This window comes from Pogonomyrmex barbatus, unplaced genomic scaffold (genome assembly GCF_055798465.1).
Source record: "Pogonomyrmex barbatus isolate J1 unplaced genomic scaffold, ASM5579846v1 scaffold5, whole genome shotgun sequence".
NCBI classification, from domain to species: Eukaryota; Metazoa; Arthropoda; class Insecta; order Hymenoptera; family Formicidae; genus Pogonomyrmex; species Pogonomyrmex barbatus.
This window is the reverse complement of record NW_028297149.1, coordinates 10,741,656-10,756,451: the sequence shown is the minus strand read 5'-3', so window position 1 is coordinate 10,756,451 and position 14,796 is coordinate 10,741,656. Positions and strand designations below refer to the sequence as shown.

At 44.9% G+C, this 14,796-nt stretch overlaps 1 protein-coding gene across 1 annotated transcript in view; it reads left to right on the top strand.

Moving 5' to 3' along the window:
• LOC105431367 (uncharacterized) overlaps window positions 1-11,419 on the top strand; it is a 40,212-nt gene extending 28,793 nt beyond the window's left edge. The window contains exon 3 of the mRNA XM_089081773.1: window positions 5,725-11,419. Coding sequence (XP_088937899.1) covers window positions 5,725-8,264 — 2,540 coding nt within the window. The 3' untranslated portion in view covers window positions 8,265-11,419. The remainder of the gene's footprint in view (window positions 1-5,724) is intronic.
• The last annotated feature ends 3,377 nt before the right edge of the window (window positions 11,420-14,796 follow it).

Below are 14,796 nucleotides of genomic sequence, written 5' to 3'. Positions count from 1 at the left end.
TCGTCGTCCCTCGTCGTTGTTCTATTTTCAAACAACGACGCCTGACACAAAAGTACGAGAAAATAAGTGCGTCGCGCACGCTTTTATCACGCGCGTTTACAATAGTCAACTTTTGCATTTAACGTCCCCCTTAACTTTTGCACTTTTCTCTCCGCCGAATGTGGCTGAGAGTAACTCGTCGACCCAGCATCCTCTTTCGCAGGAACTCGCTGACCCTCGGGAAAAATCCGTAAAAAACACGATTAATCCCTTCACCGTGTTTTTTTCGCGGCGACGGACGTATATATCGTTCATCGCTTATTTTTCATTTTTCTCGACACCTCCTAGTCAGCTCTCTGATGCGATATTTTATTCGAAGCACAAAAAATATTTTTCGAAATTTCGTTAAATTAGATAAAATATGAAAGCACAACGAATGAAATGATAACAAGGTAGAAAATCGCGCAAATATTCACGAACATTATGCTGATTGCCAGTTCAAACATTTAAACGATTAATAACTGTACGGTGTTTCAATGGAAAAAAAAAAAAACTGTATGATTTATTCCGTTTAACTTTTATACAAGGAATGAATGGTATTCCGAATGGTATCCCCGCTCTCATCGATATAAATACCATGAAATCATTGACTTCCAATTTTCCGAGGGAAATTATTTCCATAATTTTTGCTAAAAGCTTCAATCGAACTGCGATCGAACGGTCTGATCATATCATCCAAAAGGAAGGTATTGCGGGGGAATGCAAATCTGTTGCGCGACGGGAGGGGGAGGGCGAGGGGGGGGGGGTGTAACGTACAAATATATGCGCTCAAATATATGCGCGGGACATATTATGGTGGGACGGGCAAATTAAAAGGGAGAAGATATGACTGCGCATTTTGCGCGCTCGATTTCATTCGGCATTGTACCATTTCCCAGGGACCAAAGCGGCACAGGAACGCGGGAATATGTGTCGCGTACAAGCTTAATACATACAAACGAGCGGGAAAATAATCCTACGCGCGCTACGACGACACATAAACACGCGCCCGCGCACAAGCAAAAAAATATAATAACGCTTTCGGTGGCTTTATGCATTTAGGCAGCTATGTTATGCTTCTCACGCTTTGTTCGGGTTACGGAGAGATCTTACCGTTTCCTTTTTCCGCATTGTGCTCGCATAGTTATATACGTACAAATATAGGGATCTATTAACAATGAGGCATAAATTGTATGTCCGCGCTCTTTAAATCGTGGTTAATTTCAAGTGAAACAAGCCTTTAATCGTCGATTGCGCGAATGTATATCGACCGGTAATCGGACCGGATCGCTTGTAAATGGTGCACCGTTACAACGTAATGCGAAGCTGGCCGTTCATTGAGCTTGAGATTTTATATAAATTAACAGAATTAATTCGCGAGCGTTGCACGTGAGGTTTCAAGTTTCTCGCGATCACTTTATTCACGTTAACTCGCGTCGACCGTGTTACATTCGCGTTACGTCGTCGCGTTACATCTCGCTCACGAATCTCCCGAACCGGGATGATCATTTGCATAATAGGGAGAAACAGCAGCTTCGTAACAATCGCCACATTTTATCTCGCCGGCTCGTATTCATGCCTGTCTCAATTGAAGCTGAGAGATATAGCCCGACGTTTTCTTTAGCGTCGCACGTCACTTCATTTTCAAACAATGACGCGTGAAGCTCGGCATAAAACTGCGAGGTAACGCAGTCGCTTTTAGCATCTGCATTCGCGTCGCTGAACTTTTCTTTTTCGCGCTCGCTCGCGCGTTTCTCGCCACCTCTGCATTCTTCGGTGCTCTCGTAAATGCGCGAGCCTTTTGGACGAAGTTACACCGAACGCATCGTTTTCTTTCTTCTTCCTCTTTATAATTGTCGAGAATTTGAGAGGACGCGCGACAACGCGTGTCCTCTCACGGTGATTAAAGGGACCTGAAAATTTCTTGATAGAGAGGCGTTGGCCTCGAACACATCGCTCGATACGAAGAACAGAAAACAGCGGCGGAAGTGCAAGATGCAAGATAAATGTTCACTTCCGGCCTCGTCGATCGCACGCATCGTTTTCGGGCGACGGCAACGGTTCGCGAACACCGCGACAATAAATCCAGCAAGAAAACTTGCCACGGAGTCCATTACTCTGCGCCACGACTCGCAAGTCTCTTAACCTTAATGAATCTTTGCTCGGTTGTCAACCGGGCGTTTCTCCCGTCCCTACCACGTTCGCGCTTGAATGCGGGTGAACCTCGAGGCGGGCGTCTTTCGCTTTTCAACAAGACCGTCAGGCGCGCCAAACTCAAAGTGAAAGATTGTCGCGGGGCAGTTTTACATAGCGTTTTCGTATGAATTTCCAGCATAAAGCCGAATCCAGCAAACAAGCAAACAAACGCGAACAAACGCGAACAAACATGAATGAACAATTCGCTTGAATGAGTACGAGTGACAGTGACGGTGCTTTTATGAAAGTTGCTCGTTTCGTATCCATTTACTTGGCTTGGATTAATGCAACGTCCACATTTTACTTTTAAGATATTTCGTATGTCGAAATATTTTACAATCTGAACATTTTCCTAAACGCTTTTTAACGCTAACAATCGTAGACCTCGCGTAAAAATACGTTGACGTTTAAGTGACGTTTATACGCACGTAGATTTAGGATGAAATTTTGCAAAAGGGCGCGAAGATTTAAATCCCGGATGTGCCCGATTCGGGCTCTCCGCAGGGACTCGAACAAAATCTCGTAGCGTATAATATTCTCCGAGAAATTACTTAGGCGTCACCTGTCCTCCCGTTTGAAATATGCTCGCGCAAAACTGCAGAGGTCGCGGGTCCTACCGTGCATTATGTAGACAGGTAACACGAGAGACGAAGAGGACACACACGCCAGAGGAGCTCTGACCATCCCGTGTCGTGCGCGTATATATTCGCGAGGCATGACACGTGTATTTATGCGACATGACTGGGGAATACTGGCGCCTGCCGGCTGCCGTGCAGCCGCGGGACATTCCGACACAGCATCTCGCATTTTCGTCCTGACGACGTAATGCTCGTAATGAGGCACCGCAAGGAAGATGACGAGCAACGACGTGCATCACGATTAACGAACGAGATTCTGTTATTTTCACATTTCATACATCTCTCCTTATTTTATTATTTCGTTATCGGACTTTTTCACACTCTTGTTCGTCGAGCAAAATGAAAATATATTTCTCGAATCTTTTTATATTATACTTTCTTTACGAAAACGTATGACTTTTAATATTAATACTTTTTTTCTTTTTACATTCGCGTAAATTCGCTTATATTTTAGTAAGATTAATTTTTTCGTCTCTATTTTATTTTCCTATTTTAACTTTCGCCCCTTAATCGCGTAGCGCGCTAACCGAGCGTTACTGGCGTTACTACCTCTTGAAAGTTACGCTCGAAAATTTTTATTCCCATTTGAAATGTTGTCACGGGCGAACATCCGTCTCGATTACGACGGCGGAGATTTCTCTCCGGCCGGAGCTCTCCCGGCACTCGAGATGTCAGCGGTACTTCCGTCAGCGCGGCGCGCGTATATGGCGCATTATGCATCGCCGCGTGTATAGCTGGCTGCACCTGTGGCCCGCGCGAGCGCTTTAATGCCCGACGTCTATCGCGTTTACGGCGCCGACCGTAGAGATAGAAACGTCGATTGCCTCGATAATGCCGGAGAAAACGCGTACTCTCAACCAGCCATTATCGGGAGGTTTTCTCGCGAGATATTGGGCGTACGCGGTGCGAGCGCGCGAGCGCACGCGCGCGCGCGCGCGCGCGTGTGTGTGTGTGTGTGTGTGTGTGTGTGTGTGTGCGGCGACATCCGCGTGCGTATGTCGTTTTCCATCCACGTCCGTCCACGTGTGCGTGATCTTGCGTGAAACCTTACGCCGAGATCGTACGCGAGCAACGCGTCCGACAGCCGTTCGTGGCCAATTACGGTAACGCAACACGCCGAGTCCTCCGGACTGGGAATTAAATGAAAACCTTGTCATTATTCTTTTTACAGCCCTCGGCCCACTTGCGAATGTTTCAACCGCCTCCCCGTTCGTACGTGCCGCGGAATGCTCGCATGTCTCGCGAGAGCCGTTGGAAAATAAAATTAATTGCCGGCAGGCTTCCCGGGAAAAACATTCCGCGAAGGCGCCTGCCTCCCGGTCTTCCCCGAGAATTATATTCCCCGTCCCCAATTGCCCGGCGTCTATTTCTCATAAATCGCGACGAGAGGCAGATCGTTGCCGCGCTTGACGAACGGTCGCTGAGGATAGCAATCAGACACTCGACGATAACCGATCGTTACAGGCACGTATCCGATATCGCGGCCGACCGATATCTGCCTTATTTAAACGCGAGTGTCCGTCAACACTCGCGCATGCGAAGCGAAGGCACCCCATACGTCATCTTTCGACGTTGAAAAGAGGCGCTCCTCCTCCTCCTCCTCTTCTTTCTCCTCCTCCTCCTCCTCTCGACGAGACTTCGTTAAGAGACTCTCTTTCTTTACCTCGCGAAGACGGGCCTTCATCGTTTTCGCGGGGATGGGTCCGTTGCCCGCTATGTCGCTGGAGCCTCAGATACGACGCGACGTGAATTGCAACTTTATAACAGGATCCTCCTCCTCCGTTCCGCCGTGACGTACAGGAAAGCGGATGTATACGGAGGGGGTGGACTACTTAACGTTATCATCATCCTGGATGGCTTACGCGTTCGTTCGTATCGTCGCGCTCGAAAACAAAACTGGCATTGTCTGTCGAGCGAAAGATGTTTGCTACATCTTGAATGTGACGTTCACTCGAAAGCAGCTTAATTCTCTTTTCTCGCGTAGGAAAGCGAAATGCGTAAAAATATTTTCGTAAGACCGTGATATCTTCTTTTAATGCTAATCAAGTTCCCCCCCCCCCCGCCGTTCGGAGTACTACGATTTCACCTGTTCATGTGAACATTCCCCGAAGAGGCTTACTTGGGGACACGTTTCGCAACATTTCTCCGCGTGACATACATTATCGCTCGAACCGTTGACAATGTAACTGCTGTAGGTAGTTGGCGATAACATAGATTAAAGTCATCATCTCCGGATTTTATTGTGGATTCCCCTCGGAGTATTGCCGCTAGAACGAGAAGCTATTTCAAGATATCGAATGATCCGTGTATACGATGTCGTCTGGCTTGACGATGATGTTAAACGAAAGTGTAGACGGGCGCGTAGACGACGCTCGCTATCGACGTTGCGCGATATCGTGTATTCCAGAAACGTATAAATTTATACGACACGGCTATCCGCGCGCACGTTTCGTCGTATCTCATCGAACCGCGGCCGCGATTATCCTCTCACTCGCGTGTGCAGCTAGTGTCCCATAAATTTATGCAGCCTAGAGGATCGTGACGTTAGTAGTGCCGGTAGGATAAATCAATCGGGCAAGAGTGCCACGAGAGAGAGCGCGCGAGCGCGAGAGCTACGCGAGAGAGGGCTATAATAAAATTAAGAACAATTAATCACGACGACAGGGCTCATTACTCAAGGTATCAAGTTCTCGTTTATACGCGCCGATCCAAGTATAATTGGCTATTCTCTCTCTCTCTCTCTCTCTCTCTCTCTCTCTATCGTCGGTTTTCCTCTTCCGCGTCTCTCGCGCGAGAGACGAAGATCGCCACCATTGACCCGCGATGAACTCCGCCGGCTTTAATCGGTCACCCTCGAAATTTCTGTTCGCAGGCGGCCAGAATGACAGCCGACCGCGGATATTCTCGCCCAGAATGGATTACGACGAGTGGACTCCGTTGGGACGCGGCGACCCCTTGAAGAACAATCCGACCTTTGACTACGTGCCGCCGGTTCTCGACAGGGTGCAGTACTGGCTGGACACGCAGCAACACACCACGGAGCCGTCGTCGAAGCGCGATATTCTTGTGCTGGGTGTAACCGCCAAGAAGACCAGCCCGAAGATACCCGAGCAGTTTCTTAAATTCGTGGACGGTCCCAAGTTCACCCGGACCGCTGGCCAGGACGCGACTTCCTACAGGAACGACTTCACCGGCAGCACCGGCGCCGAACCGCCCAAGATCGTGCGTACCACGAACTTCCGGAACGGTTTGATCGATTACAGAAATCAAAACAGGCTGCAGTCGTTGCCGGCCTACTATCCGAGTTCGTATTACGGTCAGAAGATAAAGCCGTACACTATGATGATGCCGCCGCCGATTCAGAAGGCTGAAACGTCCACTAGCTTCAACATCCAAGGCACGTCCAAGGACAAGATAATCGGTTACCCGGACACGTCTCCGTCGTTTAGCACGCAAACGGAAGAAGGCCCCGTCCTCCAAGACACTCAGTATTACGGAACACCCTCGAAAGATTATGGGCATTACTCCTCCGCGCCTTTGTCGAGACCGTACTCCACTTCGAAAGCGCCATCGAGCAAAGTCGAGACCATCAAGAGCATTTACGTCCCGTCGGCTTCGCAGAGTACGAAGTCGAGATACGAAGTGACTACCGCACCGTCCGTGTCCTTTGAGAAGTCAAACTTGATATATCAATCGACACAAACTTTGTCTGGCGGATGGCTCGGTAACAACGGACCCACTTCGTCTTCCACGGTATTTCCATTGGACGTCAATCAGGTCACGTGGCAGACCCCGGATTACTCCAGAGATCACTACGAGATTGACCATCACGTCGCGGCCTCGTCCAATCACGAGGTCATCGTCGGCCAGAACGCAAACATTATCGTGGACGCCAATAAAAATGAAAATGAGGAAGTGATAGTGGGTCAGAAGGAGATCAGTACCGAGGCGACGTCTTCGACGTCGTTGGAGAGTGTTGCGCAAACTTCCACAACCTTTACCACGAGTACGGATTCCACCGAGCAGAAAGAAGAAACCGTGACCGATGCGCAGTCCTCGCAAAAGATGCACATCGTTGTCGCCAATTCACCATCCAGCATCGTGGACCTGGAGAAATACAAGGCGAAGAAGGGTCCGGTCGCCGTGGTAATGCCAATGAATTACGTTCAGAAGAACTCATCCACGACCTTTACGGATCCCGTGACGACGACGCATAATAACGCCTGGGAGAATCCCACGACGTCCGAGATGACGAAGACGATTTATCAAGCGCAGAAATCTCAGTCGCAGCCAGTGAGAAACGCGATAACGAGTTCGCCGATTTTGTCGGAGGATCACCCATCCGTTTCCTCCGTACCAAACAGAATGATACCGTCCTCGCAGCTTGCCCATCAGCCTTCGCGCTCGCCGTCCGTACCGGTAATACCCTCCAGACACGTAATCCCTTCCTCGCACATATTCGTCCCTCCACAGGCGGCCTCTCAGTCCATGATGCGTCCGCAGACCAGACCGAATCACGCCATGATGCACTTTATCGGTAGCATGCGTCCCGATTTCCGCCCGATTTCCTCGCCGGTATCGATGTCTCACATGTCGCCACCTATGGCACACATGCATGTCCCATCTATGAACAACGTGATGTCGCCGAACATGGAACAGGCTCATCAACGACCACCTCAGCCATTCCCCGTGACATTTACCAGTCCGCCCTCACCGTCGACTTTCAGCACGCAAATTCCTGGATCCGACGAGCAGCCGATCGATCATCGGCCGTCTCGATTGACCGCGACAGCTGTGACTACCTCGCCGTCGTTCACACCTACGGTCTCGTCGACCCAGGAGTACACGACCACCACGGATACCATGGGTCATCACGAGAATACCAGGCCCGATCAGTCGCCCCTGGTGAAGATCCTCAACACCGAGGAGACTCCGAAGATGAAGACGACGTTGTCACCGTCCTCGACGACCCCGCCGCGAACTACGACCGCCCCGAGTCTCACCACCGATCCAATTTTCTCCCATTACAAGCAACCGGCCAAACCGATTCGCGGCCCGATGTACCTCATCATTCAGGGCCATTCGAAGGTGAAAACTTATAAGCCTACGATAAGCAAGCACGGTATACCCGTGGAGAACAACGAGATCACGGAGAGCGCGACCGTGCGGCAGTTGTCCAAGCTGGAGCAATTGATTCGGGAAAACACGAAGAACGGCGCCGTCGACCTGGCCGCCGAGAAGAGAAAGCTCGAGGAGAAGGCACGCAACGAGAAGCGCGTGTCCTCGCATCAGGAGAGCCTCATGAGCCTGATCGAGAGCGGCTTGAGCGGCTTCACCGTGTCACCCTCGACGGTGACGACGGAGGACGAGCGTCGCGCGTCCAACTCGGTTACGAGCATCGAGATCAATTAAGGATCCAGCAGTTTACAGCTCTCCTGTAGGAAGACCAAACTCGACAGGCGGATGCTGACAGCCGGGGATATCCGCACGTGGGGAGTATATATCCCCGTTGTGCGTTGGCGGGGGAGCAGCCGCCACTTCTCAGTAGAGATGAAATTTTCTTAGGAACGAGATCGATTTATTCGTTGCTTACGCGCGGTTCACACCGTCAGTCGTTGGGTGAAAATCGATGGCCGAAAGATTTAAGACGAGACGGGCAGGTCGAGAGGTCTCATGGCTGACCCTCGCGGCATCCTTTTTTTAATGCGGGAGCTATCTGAGAGATATATATATGTGCATAACTACGACACTACACGCTGGCAAACGAGGTGTCGAGAATTTATATTATTTATTTTTATTTGTCGTTCCGTGATATTGAGTGCCTCTTATATTTTTTTTTTTTTTTTTTTTTTATAAAGCTCTCGGAGCAATCTGAGCGAATTTATGTATTTGTAGATTTACAGATAACGATTGAGTTGTGGTACACGGATGCAAGTTTACAGTAAGCGGATATACGAATGCGTGTTTTGTCATATTGATTACTTATTCAAATCATCGAAATAATTCGATGCTCGGTCACGTTCATTACATATGTGTTATTATGTTTGTTATATTTCAATGCATATTTCATAATCATGAATAATTTAATATTCAAATTTAATTAATTTATTAATTTATTATATTTATTTCGCTTAATATGTAGGTTATTGTCTCTTTGTTTCATCTTGTTTCATATGTGCGTTGTGAAGATGCATAAAATCTCGCGTTACAACGAGCGTTACGACTGTAATTTGATTAGCATTGAGATTATTAATCGCGTAACAATCGAGATGAGTAATTCGAATTATCGGTGCAATTAACGATTTTTTTTTTCTTTTTACTTTTACATTAATGATTTCGCGCATATTATGCAGAATTATCGTTATCTCGCGCGCACATTCCACGCATCCGAGATTTTTCGAGTAATTGGGATTTGACTTTTCTTTGAGAGAGAAAAAATTATTTTCAGACTTTTCACAAAATTACGCTACGCGAGAGAATTGAATTCACGACCGCCCTGTAGCTTCTCGTAATTGCACGCGTGGAAAAATCGGTTTTGCATCTCTGTAATCGTCGCCCCATCGTTCGTTTTCATTTTCCTCGAGATCGACGATTCTCAAATAGCAGTGATAACTCTCGCTGTCACCGGATAACAGAGGCTCAATCAGGCAGTTCTCTTCATGTCCTGCCACGCTTTCATCCACGATGAGAAAAGTGCGCCAATTTCATATGTGCCAGTATACATAATTACATTATATATAAATATAAATATATATATATATATATATATATATATATATATATATATATATATAAGAATAGATAGAAGTATATATATATATATATATAAAATATACGTGTGTGTTACACGTCTATTACACGGAATAAGTGATCGTTCAACGATTCGGATCGCGTATTCGACCCGCTTGCGTCCTCGACGACAGTTATCGCGATCGCGAATGCAGCGAGTGGACGAATCGGAATTCGCATTTCACTCGCTGTTTTATGGCGTCACTCGATTTCGCGTGCGCGCTTTCTTTCGCAATCTAAATATCGAACAAAACTCGTTTTACGATTATCGCGGTGCGATATCATTGCGGAACGCTGCCCGCATAGCTATCAATGAGGGCGTAAAGCCACATCCTCAGATCGGCTCTGGGAGCGGACCGGTCCGCGCGATTTAATTGCGCCGCAAACGTGAAGCTTACGATTGCTTTATGCATGCAACATTATTATTTATCGTGCAGCATAGTTGAACACAAAAGAAATACAGAATGTCTTCGAAACAGCAGATCTATCTTGAATTAGATCGTCGTATTTTTTCGCTTCGTTATTTTATAACGCACGACACGATTGTCACAGTTTTGACAAATATTTATCTCTAAATAAAATTTGATAAATATTAAAATAAATACTTAAAAACTTGAAAAATTTTTGTAAAATTTTTCGTTGGATCGTGGATCGACCGCTTTGATATTACGAATATTTTTCTGTCTCTCGCGACAGAAATTTTTGCGGCTTCCAAGACATTTTGTACGTGTATGACGATTGTCAATATAGTAATTTATAGATTCATGGATGTTAAGAATAGATTTCTCTTTAGTATCATATTTATTATGCTAGATACAGAAATCGAAGGCGGGAAGTCTCACACTAACGCCGTAACCAATCGCTCCAACACACTCAGTCCGTTTCACACGCACTTATTTTAAGTTGGCATCTAACACTCGCATCGGAACTTTCCGTCCTCAATTCCGTTTATTCACTACGATCTATTTGTTTATCGCGCAAACACCGTCACCTCGCGGGGTTTACTTTATTTGTCGTAACGCAGCTCGCCAGCGGCAAAATTTCTCGATTCCCCATCGTTTCTCACACACACATACACACACACACACACACACACACACACACAGATATCATCGTCCTCCCGCGTTAAAATCTCTCGCTCCCACAGGCGAATTCTCCGTCGAACAATGAATTACGCGGGGCATAAAAGCACCGAACTCACGACGGCTATAAATGTGAACGGCGACGACTTTTCTCCGTTTTTCCATGTTCCGCGGGGTGTCCCGAAGGGGTGCCAGCGATTCGAGGTTTCCGCTCCGCAAAAAACACTCTACACTCCTTTAGTGGCGCTACGATGTAAAACTTACATTAACACTAGTCTTACACCCTACCAGTTACCAAACATATCGCGTACGTACTAACAGCTCACAGACTATATCACGACTCCCTCTTGCTCGTAGCGATCGTAATTAGACATAGTCGGAATTACGCGCACTCACACGCAATATATATGTACACGCACATACACATAATAGATATATATATAGGTATACGCATATATATATACATATTACACGTAATACGGTGTATTTATTTATATAAAAATAAATTATATGTATATTCGGCGATGTGAGCGCGCCCCCGCGCGCCATCACCCCCGATCATCCCTTACGCATTCGGCGTTACGTTCGCACGTGGGCACGACGTGCATTAAGTTTACGTACGATAAATTGTACCTGACGGTCACGCACGCGTTCTGTTGATTCTTCTGTTTTATTAATAAAACATCTTATTATCGACTTGGGGATGCCCTCGATTCGCCGTAATCCCGCATATCCATGTCCTGCCAAGCATAGGAGAAAACGAGTGGACATTTTTCTCTATACTTTCAATCTTCATTACAACTTTTATATTTGCATTTAAAATTTTACATTTAGTAGTACACACGATTAGATCGACTTTTGTTTTATTTTACTTAGTCACATTTAGAATTGAAAAATTCTGTGGGAAACAATCGAAACTTTTTTCTCTTTTTAATTCAAAGTAAAAAATTATATTTGTTTTCGATTCTTCTTCCCAAAGTTCCGTCCATTTTTACACAAATTAAGTCTATTAATTAAATCAATTCTCTTAGAAAACCTATAAGTATATTTTAAAAAATGAAATGATGACCAATTTTAACTTGGAATCATAACTGCAGTTTTTATAGACTCGTGATGTTCAACACCCAACAAACGCGATCGTCTCAAAACTATTGCAGTTATCCCTCTGGTTTAACTGGTGTATATGTGTGCGAAACGTGTGCGTTTGCGTATACACACGTTGGATTGCACGCAGCGGTCATAAATTACATTGGGACTTCGGCGCTCCGCATAACGGGATGCGGATCTGTCAAAGAGATCCGGCATAGACCAACACGCGACGCATCCAGGATCGGCTGTGTGACGACGGATGAAGTTATACCGATAACGATCTTACGGTACAACGAGGGATCATAAATTTCGGTACGGTCCGACGGAGTGCGTCGGAACGGCTCGTTAAAAGCGCTATTAAAATCGACCATTAAACCATCAAACCATTAAAATAACGTAACAAATCAATGCCTTTGTGGTGAGGTCCCGCGAGAGGTGTGTTGCATCGCGAAAGAATTTGCTTTATCAATTCGCTAAAAAAACGTTGTTAATTTTATAAAATAGTAACGTTGTCATTCAATATCGTTTTGAAGAATTAAAGAAAGACGGAGGAGAGGGAGGGAGGAGGGGGGGGAGGGGAGAAAGAACAAAAGACGTAATGATTTGTCTAATTTAACAAATTTCGCGAATGCTCGCGGAATAGCATCGTTGAAATCGTGACGTTTTGAATCTAGATGTAAATATAATTGGCGATTGAACGGTGATCGGCGATTAATGGTACGCTTTTTACGTGATAAAGCATGCGCGATGCAATATGCCCATATAAACTCGCGTCGCTCGTTTATCTCGATTATCCTTAATTGAAGCGGTCAAACTGGGTACACGAGAATGACAAATTTTCCGAGCGCGGACTGATTGCATTTGCAGCTTCACGCGATGTTTGTGATTCTGTAAATACTGCATTCATTATTAACTCCCATCTGATTTATATGACACTAGCTCACTCAATAGTGCCGCTTAACGTAAATTTGATACCAAAGTGACTCCCTTTCAGTCACGAAGTATTTTCCTAGAATACGAGAGATGAATTACCTGATGAATAAATTTCGCAATCCATTCATTAAACGTGATATTTGCTTGCAAACTAACATTCCGTGTGTCTTATGCTAAACTATCTGTATTGAAATAAATATTCTACTCCTTATGTTTTTATGTACAACATATGTATTATTACGTATATACGTATTTAATACGTGTTCGATAATCGAATCGATAAACTTGTTCACATGATCATTGACAACACAAGGAAATAAAATAAAATATTTAGGGAGATTCTTAAGAGGCTGATTTTAATAAAGATAATGCATAAGGCAGAAGAAGAAGAATAATAATTGAAATGGACATATCATAAATCTTACCGCGAGTCTTTTAAAATCATAAATTTTTTTATTTTAAAAATGACAATTATACTTATTAAAAATCAATAAAAGTCACAGTCCCGACTGTCAATAGTTAATGCGATCCCCAAAATGTGTATTATTATCTGCTGCCGTTTAATTATGCGTGCGAAACGAGGAAGCTGCAAAGAAAATCGGAACTGTCATTGAAGTTGATGACGAATGGGCCCAAGTCTCTGGGTGAATGAGGTCTCTTAGGGACGGGTAAGTCGGGGTGCATCGAAAGCACGAATTTAAAGTTAATTTATAGCGTAATTTAGTTTCAATGTCAGTAGCATAAATCTCTCTTTGGAGGACAGGGGCCTGGGCCCGGGGGCCGCGCGACATGCTCGCTTCGGGGAGAAAAAAGTCGGCGAGATAAAGCACGACAAGGGTCGATAAATTCGTTTTTTTTATTGTCAAACTTTTGAAACGGGGAAATCCAGACTGATTGAAATTGTGATTTTTATCGATAATGAAGTTCTCATCTCTTATTGTACTTTTCTATCGATTCTCTTTTAACCTTTAACTTTTAATTTTCTCTTTCCATTACCGATTAAGATTTCTATACGGCGTGCAATACCATAAATTCATAGTTAGCTTCACGTTACGCTCACTTATAATTAATTATATAATTGAATTACCTTTACTTATATAGAAAGGAAGATGTATAAACTAATTTAAACTTTATATTCCGCACTTTAAAGGAAAGGAAAGGCTGTCACGTATGATAAGCCAATGCGATTTATTGAAAAGTTCCATTATCTGAATAAAAATTTAAATAGATATGATAAAAATCGACGTTATCCTGTTATCCCGGAGAGGGAAGATGAAATATAATATAATTGTGCGTATAAACTGAAATACGAGCCGCGAGATATCTATGGGAATATTGGTATTTGCATATAATTATCTCTTTAACAAAAATTCTCATATTCAAAAGATTATACCAAATTATTTGTTTATATGATTCATCGTCATAAACTATATACGTGTTAATCTTTTCGGCAAGCAACTGTAATGCTATGTAATAATATGTATGTACAATATATACGTACATACACACACACACACACTTTCTCTCTAATATCCCTTAAACTATAATATCTATAGAGGTTTCCAGGAGAGAAAGGAAGGGTCAATAGTTCACGATCGATATAATAACCGAGACTTATCATTTCTAGGAGGTATCAGCTCTCCCCCCCCCCCCCCGAAGAGCAATAGCGATGAAAAATAAAGTATTAAATGGTACCACGATGACTACTGTTTAAGAATTCAGCAACAATTTCACAACGCGTCACTGCGTGAGTAATCAGTAAAATTAATCATAGAAGTAAGCGGTTTAGGACTTACGCGCGGAATTGTCGTGGACGTTCTTCGTTTCTAAAGTAACGCCGGGTATTCGAGCAAGTATAGCCGCCGCTCCGAGGATTAATCGATGAAGCTTCGAAAGAGGGTGTTTCCTGTCAGACTGAAAAATTGCGTGATTAACGAGAAAAATGTTCCTGCAACAAAGTTCTCCGCCGAAAGGGACAGAGGACTGCAGCACCGGTATCTCGCCTTCTCTCGTCATCTTCCCCTCTGCCGCCGCTCGTGCATTAATATTTC